At 42.3% G+C, this 12,757-nt stretch overlaps 1 protein-coding gene across 4 annotated transcripts in view; it reads left to right on the forward strand.

Moving 5' to 3' along the window:
- The window catches only part of LOC115465512 (spermatogenesis-associated protein 7-like), a 153,937-nt gene that overhangs the window by 131,017 nt on the left and 10,163 nt on the right, over window positions 1-12,757 (forward strand). For all 4 annotated transcript variants that reach the window (XM_030196032.1, XM_030196033.1, XM_030196034.1 and 1 more), the window contains one exon: window positions 7,447-7,524. In XM_030196032.1, the coding sequence (XP_030051892.1) occupies window positions 7,447-7,524 (78 nt within the window). The remainder of the gene's footprint in view (window positions 1-7,446; window positions 7,525-12,757) is intronic.

A 12,757-nucleotide genomic window follows, 5' to 3' on the forward strand; every position in this document is an offset into this window, starting at 1 on the left:
TGTAAACCCAATGGACCCTTTAGTTGAGCCCCTGATGAATCCACATGTTTTAGAATCATTTTTCTTCACTAAACAAGATGGTTTCCTATAGTTCTTGGGATCTCTTTGCATTGGATACTTTTGAGTTTCCTATAGTCCTTGGGATCTCTTTGCATTGGATACTTTTGAGAGAAGTGCCAAATTTTTTCCCAATAAGTTGACTGATTTTCGAGTACTGAATTGGTTTATTGGAAGACTTGATGTGGCCTAGTGGTTAGGGTGGTGGATTCTGGTTCTGGGGAACGGGGGAACTGAGTTCAATTCCCACTTCAGGCACAGGCTGCTCCTTGTGACTCTGGGCAAGTCACTTAACCCTCCATTGCCCCAGGTACAAATAAGTACCTGTATATGTAAGCCACATTGAGCCTGCCATGAGTGGGAAAGCGCGGGGTACAAATGTAACAAAAAAAAACCCACCTTTCAAGCATAAGCTGCAAAGCAGTGCATAAGATTAATAAGGATATGATGTCATGGAAACACAGTGGGAATTCTGAAGTCAAACTGATGACATGCATGGGAAGACATACCAGGGTAGAAAACCATTTGCTCTTAAATGAAATCTGTCTAGTGGTCAGCCCCAGTGCAACCAGCTAATTTAATTGAAAGGTTAACACGAAGAGCCATGCAGAGGAACAGAAAAATCTCAGTGAACGTGGAAGATGTACTAAGCAAAATAGACAAATTAAAGAGTAGTAAATTGCTTGGCCTGGATAGTATGCACCCCTGGGTACTGAAAGAACTCAAACATGAAATTGTTTATCTGTTAAAATTGTTCGTAGTACCTGAAGCTGGGAGGGTGGCCAATGTAATGTCCAGGGTTGATCTGGGGAATTACAGACTGGTAAGCCTGACTTCAGTGCTGGGCAAAATAGTAGAAACTATTATAAAGAATAAAATTATGGAATACATAGTGGTTTAATGGGACACAACATAGATTCAGCCAAGGGAAGTCTTACCTCGCCAGTTTGTTTCATTTCCTTGAAGGCGTGAATAAACATGTGGATAAAGGTGAGCCAGTTGATGTAGTGCATCTAGATTTTCAGAATGCTTTTGATAAAGTTCCGCATAGGATAGGAAGCAATGTGCTGTTGTGGATTAGAAGTTGTTTATTGGACAGAAAACAGAGGGCCATTTTTCTCAATGGAGGAAGGTGAATAGAGGAGTGCTGCAGGGATCTGTACTGGGACTGATGCTATTTAACATATACACAAATGATCTGGGGCATTCGATACAGTGGATCATGCTTCACTTATAGAGAGGTTGAATGAGCTTGGTTTTGCAGGGAAGGTTTGGAGTGGATTAAAGGTTTTCTTACCAAATGGAGTTATACTGTGAAGAATAATGCTGAATCTTCCAAATCGTGGACCCCAAATTAAAGGAGTTCCTTAGGGTTCTCCTTTATCCTTGTGTTTATGAACTCTTTGGCTGATTTTCTGGAATCATCACAACGCTTGGTTTTATCATATGCGGATGATATTATTTTGATTGCACTGGGTTTTGGTTATGAACAAGATCATTGTTTAATTTTGGATAGTATAGAGAGGAGTCAAAAATGGGCTTCTTTAAATTTCCTAAAATTAAAAGCCTTCAAAACTAAATTGTTGTATTTTGGTACCTTAATTTTAGATATTCCTAAACTTATAAATTTAAATCAGGTGAGGAACTTCCTTTTGATGTTTCTTCAAGGGTTTATTTTGGATTCTGAGCTATGGGAAATCAGGTTAATAATTTGAGCAGGAAGTTGTTAAATAAATTATGTCAATTAAGAACAGTGAGGACTTCATTTTTCCAGGAGGAGTTTTGGGTCTTAGTACAGGCACTGATTTTGACCCAACTTGATTATTGAAGTGCTTTATACGCTGGATTACAGCATACATTTCTATATAAACTCTGACTTCTTCAGAATATAGCTGCAAAATTAATTTATAGGTGTAAAGTTTGATTGGACATCTCCTTTCCCGTGTACACTACATGGGTTGCCTGTTTAAGCTAGGGTGGAGTTTAAGGTGGTGTGTTGGGTGTATAAATTATTATGGGAAATTGTTCTCTCTCTCTTACTGAATTAACAACTTTCCCCTCTATGAGACTTAGTTCTCATTTTAATTTTTTACTTAAGCTGGGATTTCTATTGGTTAAGAATATTAAACTGAAGCGATTTCATGTAAGCTCTTTATGTTATCTGTCCAGCAAGATTTGGAATATAGTACCTTTCCAAATTAGATCTTTGTCTAATTATTTTCAATTTTATAAGGATTTAAAGACTTTTCTTTTTAGTAAATTCTATGATTTTAATTAGTGAATCTTAATTTTGATCTATGTTTTTTTCTTATTGTGAATTAGTTGCTTTGGTATCTGCTTTATGTTACCCTCTTTGATTCCTGAGTAGATATAAGCGGGATATAAGCACCAAAATAGAATAGAATTAAGGGGTCCTTTTACAAAGGCGCACTGAAAAGTGGCTTCGGTAGTGTTAAAAATGTTGGTTTTGGGAGCGTGCCAATCCATTTTTCAGCGCGCATGTAAAAAAGGCCTCTTTTTTATCCTGAAAATTGACATGCGGCAAAATCAAATTTGCCGCGCGCCCATTTTGGATCTCTAACCTTATCACCAGCTATAGATAGACCTAACGGTAAAGAATTTGGCCAGTAATGACCTGCGCGCATCTACTACGCATGCCAGAAAATAACAATTATTTTTCAGACGCGCGTATCAGACACGAAACAAAAATGAAATTACTGCAAGAGCCACGCAGTAGTCAAGCGGTAAGTCAATTTTGGTGTGCTTTGGGCGCGCGCTTACGCAGCTTAGTAAAAGGGGTCCTAAATTTGCAGATGACACAAAACTATTCAAAGTTGTTAAAACACATGCAGACTGTGAAAAATTGCAGAAAGACCTTAGGAAGTTGGAAGACTGGGCATCCAAATTGCAGATGAAATTTAATGTGGACAAATGTGATACACATTGGGAAGAATAATCCAAATCAGTTATGTGATGCTAGGGTTAACCTTGTGAGTTAGCACCCAAGAAAAAGATCTAGATATCATCGTAGACAATATGCTGAAGTCTTCTGCACAATATGTGGCAGCGGCCAGAAAAGCAAACAGGATGTTAGGAATTATTAGGAAAAGGATAGAAAATAAGATGAAGAAGTCTCTCAAGACGTACTTATTTGGGCAAGCTTACCCTAAAGATCCTGTCTTGCCTCTGTGATTCCTGGACTCCGACTCCTCTAAAGATCTTGTGGACTTACCTACTTTCTCCTAACCCTGTGCCTTTCCGCCCCATGCATCCCTTTCCATTTATTGTACTTGCCTGTTTGTTAATTAAATGTTGTAAGCCACATTGAGCCTGCCAGCGGTGGGAAATTGTGGGGTATAAATGATATAAATAAATATTAAAATGCCTCTGTATTGCTCAATGGTGCAACCTCAACTTGAATGTTGCATGCTGTAGAAAGGGTAAAAGTGAATCAAATTTTTACTTTTTCAAAAAGTACAATGACTGGGGGTGGGGGAGACTCAATGAAGTTACATTTGTTAAATTTGGGGGTAATAATGGATTCTGCTTTGACTTTAAAATGGTATGTGCAAAAGGTGATTAAAAATGTCTTCATGAAATTGCATATATTGAGAAGGTTTAAGACCTTACTCAATTACAGTAATTTCAGAAAAGTAATTCAGAGTATCATTAAACCATATTTTGACTACTGTAATGGGTTAATGCTCGGTTTAAAAAAAGACTCAATTACGAGCACTACAAGTCGCTAAAAACGTGGTAGAAAGGGTTTTGACAGGAAAATCTAAATATGGTCATATTCTCCCAGTGTTGATGGAATTATACTGGCTTCCATTTGAACAAAGGATCAGATTTAAGATTTTAAGTGTGATATTTAAAATGCAAAGTAGACAGGTGTCTCCTGTATTGACATCAAAACTACACATGTACCAGCCTAGGCAATCACTCAGATCTGGAGGTCAATGCTTTTTTTTTAAACGTTGCCTTATATCAAGTTATTAGGTTGGAGGAATATAGAAATAAGATCTTCTGTATAGCTGGTCCACTTTTTTGGAATGTAATCCCAAAACAGTTGAGAGAGCTTCAGAGCTTGAAGAAATTTAAGAAATCAAAACCTTGTTGTTTACTGAAGTCTATAATGCATCTTAGTTTGTTCAAGATTACAAGCATAGTTCATTGAAATGTCTTGGAATTGTAGCATTCAGAATAATGTACATTGAAGAGTAAATTATGTGTGTCTAGAGTTTGCTAGTAATATTGTAAAATGTGTATGAGTTTTATTATTCTATTGATTATTGTATATGTAATTTTGTAATCCGCCTAGAACTTTAGCGAGATTGTGGAATATTTTTTTTATAAATAAATAAAACAAATAGGAGAAAATATTTTTTCACTTAATGAATAGTTAAGCTCTGGAATTCTTTAACGGAGGATGTAGTAACCGTGGTTAGCATATCTGGGTTTAAAAAAGGATTGGACAAGTTCCTGGAGGAATAGTCTGCTATTGAGATAGACATGGAGGAACCCACTGTTTGCCCTGGGTTCGGTGGCATGGAATCTACTATTTGGGATTCTGCCAGGTACTTGTGACCTGAATTGGCCACTGTTGGAAACAGGATACTGGGCTACATAGACCATTGGTCTAACCCAGAATGACTATACTTATGTTGTTATACTTTAAAGCTTGTGATGGTTTGAATCTTGGGATTGTGCAAGAACGTTTCAGAGGAAAGAAGTTGGTTTCAGCTACTCAGTAAAACAGCCCTTATAATTGATGGCATTCGGTAGCATGGAATCTAGCTACTATTTGGGATTCTGCTAGGCACCTGTAACTTCAACTGGTCACTGTTGGAAACAGGATACTGGGTTAGATGGACAATTGGTCTGACCCGGTATGACCATTCTTTTGTTGTTATACTTTAAAGCTTGTGGTGGTTTGAATCTTGGGACTGTGCAAGAGTGTTTCAGAGAAAAGAAGTTAGTTTCAGCTACTCAATAAAACAGTCATTATAATTTATATCATCATTCAACAAACTCTTCTGTATGGGGAGTGAAATCTGGATTCTCTACAGCAGTGGTTTTCAAATCTGTTTTTTTTTTTTTTTGGGGGGGGGGGGGGGGGGACCACCTGCCAATTGGGTTTTCAGAATACCCTAATGAATATGCATGAGAGAGATTTAGTTGACGGACTTGCAGACCTGTCTCATGCTGCATATTCATTAGTGATATCCTGAAAACCTGACTAGCTGATGGTCCCCCAGGACACATTTGAGAATCTGTGCTCTACAGGATTGGCCAGTCTCAATATATTAGTAATAGTAGTAGTATTCTCTCTCTCACCCTCTTCTTAGTCTCCTTTTCACCTCTCATCTACTTCCCAGTTTTTCTCCATCCCTGTCCTTGCCCTCTATTCTCTCTTCCCCAGTCTTAGCCCCTCCCCCATCTTTCACCCATTCTCTAGTCCCCTATTTCCATCCTTTGCACTCACCCTCTCAGCTCTCACCACTGCCTCTCATCCCCTCGCCAGCCTCAGCTCCATCCCTCTCTTTTCTGCCCTTGCCTCCAAGGCCATTCTTCTATTTCTTATGCTCTACTCCATCTGCTATTGCCTCTCTTTTACCATCTTCTTAACCCAATTTCATACTCTCACTTAACCCTTCAGAGACCTATTGCCTCCTCTCATACCTCTCCCCAATACCCCCTCCCTTTTCAATGCCTCCCATCCTCTCTGTCATCTTTAAGGTAATTCACATGTCTCAATCTCTCTGCAGCAGTCCTCCAAAGTTTCCACAGGTTAGCTAGGCAGCATCAGCGATCAAGGCAGCCTGCTTCCAGCCAGCCCCAGAAGCCTTCCGTCTGCTGCAACTTCCTGTTTCTGTGTAGGAAGGATGTGGCAGAGGGAAGGCTTCTGAGAATGTATGGAAGCAGGCTGCCTTCATCGCTGATGCTGCCGGCTGACTCACGGGAAGGTTGGAGGACCACCGAGGGAGAGAAAAGAGAAACAGCAGTCTGTGGGGGTGGGGGTGGAAGAGGGAGATATACTGGATTTCATGGGGGAGGGAGGAGATAGTCAGGAAGTGAGGCACCATGTTCTGCTGCTTTCTCCAGAATTATATGGGGTGTGTGAAAGCGAAGCAAGACTTGGGTAGTATAATTTTGGTGCCACTATTTTGAGCACCCAAACAGCCATGTCAAAAGGTCCACTGTTTCTCACCCTCTCTCCCACACCCTGACCTCTGGTACTTGTGTGAAGCAGGGACCGTTCCTGTTTGCTGATGCAGCAAGGGATCCTTCAAAAGAAAGGAAATGTGGTTTGCCCCAAATGGTGCCTGTGAGGGAAGACAGAACAGGTTTTCTGAAGAACCATCTGCCCTAGCAGGCCACATTCTCCCTTCTGTCCAAGGACCCCTTGGCTGCAGCAGTACTGGAGATCAGTGAGTGGGAGAAAGCCGTCATTTAGGTGCTCAAAACTCAAGGGTGTCCAAATGGTGGCACTAAAATGATAGTGCCCATACAGTGGAGCACAAAGCTCAAGTATACATGGCAGAAGAATCTTCCCCATAGCATCCTGGATATCAGAGACCAAAAGACAGTATGAACTCATTCACCTCCTCACCCTTAGAGCTATCCCCTCCAGAACAGTCATACTAGCAGGATGGTACAGGGAAGATTCTTCTGCACTACTCATGTTTTACCCATTTTGATGACAAATGGAGTATTTCAGTTTCCAGAGAATTCATTCTAAGCATATTTTGAAACCACTAAGTTCATTAGAATGCACAAAATAACTTCTAGTACTCTTCTTTTAGAAAGGATTCTGAAATCAATAAAAACATTAAAGAGGAGGTCACCTTTAGAGATGTGCAAAAATTGGCATTGCAAAAGCATAGGAAAGAGAATGGACCTGTTGGCTATGAGTTTTTCCTTTTTCCCGGTATGGCATTTTATTGCATTGATGCTAAAAGTGACATTGCAGAAGAATGTATATTACTCATAGGTCTGAAAGACTAATCCCTGCTTTTAAATAATGCAACTTGTAAAATCTTCACTTTTTAGACATTTCCTGTGCTCCCACAAGCCTACCAGTGTTAAAATATTTTATTCTTTAACTTGTTTTCATTATTATTACCTATTCATTTCCTGAATATTTATCATGTTCCTTTACAAAAAGTTCTACATTAACTACCCTTGCAAAAGTTTCCACTCAAAAGGGGGGGGGGGGGGGGGAGGGCAACGTTTCTAAATATTTGCAAAATAAAAACCCTTCTTTTACTTACAGCCTTGGTCACAATCCTTAGTACTACTTGTTGGCTGAGATGGGTTGTGATGAAATTCAAGACCATGTTTTGTAGGAATTTACTAATACTGGTGCTTCTTATTATGGTTGAATAGAGAAGAAGAGTTGAAGTATCTGCAATTTCTTCAAGACCTCACGAATGACATTTTGGTGGGACGTTATAGCACCAGCATGTAAGTAAATGAGGTTTCTTTTGGTAATTCACATGTAGAAAGGAAACTGTGATGCATGACAACCAAGCATGTGCCAATGAAATCTGTCTTAAGACTGGCCCTTCATTGGATTTCACTTAAGCTGCACAGAAAAGTGCAAACACAAAAGAGGATGCAAGCATGAACTATGTAAGCAAAACCTCAGTGATCAAGGTTGCAGTCTAATTTGTGCAATTAGACCATTTCCTGCAGAACAGAAAGGGTGTGATAGAGATATTCAAATACCTTAGTCACAGATAATGATCAAAAGACAAGTGTTTTTCTGTGGAAGCAAGTTCTAGAATGGGGTCATAACTACATATCTCAGATTGGTTAATAATTTCTTGACCACTTATACAATAGGAGGATCTAACTACCTAGAGGAAAAGCTTTTCCAAAACAAGTAGTTTCAAATAGTGTCTGATGTTTCAAAAAGTGCTTGTATGTTTTCAATAGGACGGTCACAGACTCACTTTTACTAAGTCTCGTTGGCGCCTATGTGCACCCGTGCATCAATTCGGAGTTACTGCCTGGCTACCGCATGGCCCTGGCGGTAATTTTGATTTTTATACGTGTCTGCTATGCGCACTGGAAAATAATTTTTATTTTCCAGCTCACAGTGGAAACTGGGTAATCATCATTCTATGCGCGTAGACCATTACTGCCTGGTTAATGCATGAGACCTTACTGCTAAGTCAATGGGTGGCGGTAAGGTCTCAGGCACAAAATGGACGCAAGCCAATTATTTTGCTACATGTCCATTTTCGGCCAAAAAAGGGCCTTTTTTGCAGGTGCGCTGAAAAATGGACCTGCGTGCATCTAATACATTCGTCTACACCAGCGCAGGCCATTTTTCAGCACACCTTATTAAAAGGACCCCATAATCATTGCACTTTTTTATATTTTCATTTTATGTACCATGGTGCCCTGTATGTTTGTTTTAATAATTAAAACAAACTTAGCTTCTCTGGTTGTTCAGATCTGGGTCCCAACACAGATCATGTTTCGCCAAAGCTTTATCAAGGAACCTAACTTAGTCCTTCTTAAGATCATGAGCATCCCTCATGTTCAACTAACAATAAACTATTTGAAACTATTTGTTTTGGGAAAGGTTTTCAGTATATTACTGTGTGGCAATAATTTCTCAAACCAGTTCAAAACTGGCCCTGTAATGCCTATTTCTTCAAATTTAGCAAGTAATAATATGTGATCCGGATTCAACTGGCATTTGTTCTGACCAAATATTATATTTTTAGAGTAAAGAGGTGATGCCTCAAGAAGCCCCCGGCTATATAACTACAAAGCTCACGGGGGCTGGGCTGCTTCATCATCGGCAAACACCCCTGGACAATTAAACAATTCAATCCTCTGTAAATTATTTTTTTCTTTTTTAAGTTTTGAATGTAAAGATTACTTAAAAAAGAAAGAAAAAAAATAATTTACAGAGGATTGAATTGTTTAATTGTCCAGGGGTGTTTGCCGATGATGAAGCAGCCCAGCCATGAGCTTCGTAGTTATATAGCCGGGGGCTTCTTGAGGCATCACCTCTTTACTCTAAAAATTTAATGTTTGGTCAGAACAAATGCCAGTTGAATCCGTTTATATTTCCTTCACTATTATGCTTGTTTGTTTAGACAGAAGTGTTAGAAGGAGTTTGCCTTCATAACTTGCTTTAATCGTTTGATAATATGTGATCCGCCATATCAAATGCTGCAGATAAGTCAAACTGAATCAGTATGATTTGGGAGCCTGTACGACTTCTATCTAAACTGCACTGGTGCATAGGAGGAGACTCATGAAACAGTACTAATGTATACGACATTCATCTTCATGACATAGGTAGCAATTTTGCCTAGTTGCAAGGTATGCAGGTATTTTGACCCTGCATACTTTGTAGCTAAGGTACCAAGAGGAACTGTCCAAATAAGTTATTATTGCAAACTAGTTTTAAAGAATACATAATAAAATGCCCACAAAGGGCAATTCTACAAACTAGGTGCTCACATTTACCCATCCATTATGTATATAAATGTTTAGAATTCCACCTAGGCACCTAGGTTCCATTATAAAATAGGTCTCTATCACATGGCATCAGGGTGCCCAGTTTTAAAAGTACACCCATACTCTGTACCTGCTATCAGTGCAGGCAGGCAGGGAGGAAATAACATGGGTTATTGTACTCCCATGACCTAAAGATGTCCTTAGGAGCACATCTTTGTAACCCACCTAAAAACACAGGTGAAACCCGCACATAATTTTACTGGGCAGAGAAGGACAGTTTTCATACCTGCTAATTTACCTGGCTAAATAGCTATTTATATAAGTAAACAGAGAGTAGGGTTAAAAGGTCAATATTCGCAATGGAGAAGGGTAGTTAGTGGGGTCCCTCAGGGATCTGTGCTGGGACCTCTGCTTTTTAACATATTCATAAATGACCTAGAGATGGGGGTAACTAGTGAGGTAATCAAATTTGCTGATGACACAAAGTTATTCAAAGTCGTCAAATTGCGGGAAGATTGTGAAAAATTACAAGAGGACCTTACGAGACTGGGAGTCTAAATGGCAGATGACGTTTAATGTGAACAAGTGCAAAGTGATGCATGTGGGAAAGAGGAACCCAAACTATAACTACGTCATGCAGGGTTAAGCGTTAGGAGTCACGGTCCAAGAAAGGGATCTAGGTGTCATCGTTGATGATACGTTGAAACCTTCTGCTCAATGTGCTGCTGCAGCTAGGAAAGCAAATAGAATGTTGGGTATTATTAGGAAAGGGATGGAAAACAAAAATGAGGATATTATTCTGCCGTTGTATTGCTCCATGGTGCGACCGCACCTCGAGTGTTGTGTGCAATTCTGGTCGCCGCACCTCAAAAAAGATATAGTGGAATTAGAAAATGTGCAGAGAAGGGCGACAAAGATGATACAAGGGATGGGACGACTTCCCTATGAGGAAAGGCTGAAGAGGCTGGGGCTCCTCAGCTTGGAGAAAAGGCAGCTGAGGGGAGATATAATAGAGGTCTATAAGATAATGAGTGGAATGGAAAGGGTCGATGTGGAGCGTCTGTTTACACTTTCCAAAAATACTAGGATAAGGGGGCATGTGATGAAGCTGCAGTGTAGTAAATTTAGAACGAATCGGAGGAAATGTATCTTCACTCAACGCGTAGTTAGACTCTGGAATTCGTTGCTGGAAAAAGTGGTTAAGGTGGTTGACTTAGCAGAATTTTAAAAAGGGTTGGACAGCTTCCTCAAGGAAAAGGCCAACAGATGATCCGACTTCCGGAAATCATTGGTCACTTCCAAGTATCTGATGATGACTCGTCTCACATCCAGATATTTGAGAGCAGAGTATTCCTCTGGGTAGTCCTCCCTACGAAAGGAAGGGAGACAGAGCTGCTGATTCACATGGAAGCGAGAAACAATCTTGGGCAGGAAGGAAGGCACTGTGCGAATAGCCACTCCTGCCTCAGTGAACTGCAGAAAGGGCTCTCGACATGAGAGCGCCTGGAGCTCGGAAACTCTTCTGGCTGAAGTGATAGCCACCAAAAAGACTGCTTTCAACGTCAGGTCTTTCAGAGATGCCCTTGACAAGGGTTCAAAAGGCGGCTTCTGCAAGGCTCTTAGCACCAGGTTGAGATTCCACGCAGGCACCACTGAGTGCAGAGGAGGGCGCAGGTGATTAACTCCCTTGAGAAAGCGCACCACATCTGGCTGCGAAGCCAGGGAAGCACCCTTCAGGCGGCCCCTGAAGCAAGCCAGAGCCGCTACCTGGACTTTAAGGGAACTGAGCGACAGGCCTTTCTCCAGACCTTCTTGCAGGAACGCCAACACTGAAGAAATTGGAGCAGTGAAGGGAGAAAGTGAGCCTGCTTCACACCACGCTGCAAAGGTACGCCAAACCCTGGCGTAAGCAGTAGAAGCAGAGCGCTTCCTCGCTCTTAGCATAGTGGCGATGACCTTGTCTGAGAAGCCCTTCTTTCTCAGTTGCTGCCGCTCAATAGCCAGGCCGTAAGACGAAAGGGGGAGGGATCCTCCATCACCACGGGACCCTGATGCAACAGGCCCTGCTCCACTGGCAGCCGCAGAGGATCGTCCACTGAGAGCCTGATCAAGTCCGCATACCAGGGACGTCTGGGCCAGTCCGGACCCACCAGGATTATCCGGCCCAGATGCTTTGCCACCCGGTCTAGCACCCTGCCCAACATGGGCCAGGGCGGGAACACATAGAGAAGCTCCTGTGTCGGCCACTGTTGGAGAAGAGCATCTACTCCCAGGGATCGAGGGTCCCGTCCTCTGCTGAAAAAGCGTGGCACTTGGCAATTGGCCGATGACGCCATCAGATCTAGGCTCGGCTGGCCCCAGCGCTTCGTGATGTCCAAGAACGCCTGAGCAGATAGCTGCCACTCTCCGGGATCCAAGGTATGGCGACTGAGAAAGTCCGCCTTGACATTCATGACTCCGGCAATGTGGGCCGCTGACAGCTGTTCCAGGTTCGCTTCCACCCACTGGCATAGATTCATGGCCTCCTTGGCTAGAGGGGCGCTCTTGGTACCTCCCTGGCGGTTGACATAGGCCACAGCCGTGGCATTGTCCGACAGGACCCGTACTGGCTTCAACGCCAGTACCGGGATGAACTCCAAAAGCGCCAACCGAATGGCTCTGAGTTCCAGGAGGTTGATAGACCACTTTGCCTCTGCAGGAGACCAGAGCCCCTGCGCTGTCCTTCCCAAGCAGTGGGCTCCCCAGCCCGACAAAGAGGCGTCCGTCGTGACGACAATCCACTCCGGGGTCACCAGAGGCATTCCTGCAGACAACTTGTCTGTCTGCAGCCACCAGCTCAGCGCCTTGCGCACTGCTGGGTCCAAGGGAAGGCACATAGCATAATCCTCCGACACCGGAGTCCAGCGCTGCAGCAGAGAGTGTTGTAGAGGTCTCATATGAGCCCTGGCCCAGGGCACTACTTCCATCGTGGCCGTCATAGAGCCCAACAGCTGCACATAGTCCCAAGCCCGAAGAGGAGAGGCTACTAGGAACTGGTCCACCTGAGCCTGAAGTTTGACAATCCGATTGTCTGGCAGGAACACTCTGCCCACTTGGGTGTCGAATCGAACTCCCAGATACTCCAGGGACTGAGTTGGGCGCAGCTGGCTCTTCTCACAGTTGATGATCCACCCCAGGGAGCTCAAAAGAGCAATCACCCGGTCCACAGCTTTGC

Source organism: Microcaecilia unicolor, chromosome 3 (genome assembly GCF_901765095.1).
Source record: "Microcaecilia unicolor chromosome 3, aMicUni1.1, whole genome shotgun sequence".
NCBI lineage: Eukaryota > Metazoa > Chordata > Amphibia > Gymnophiona > Siphonopidae > Microcaecilia > Microcaecilia unicolor.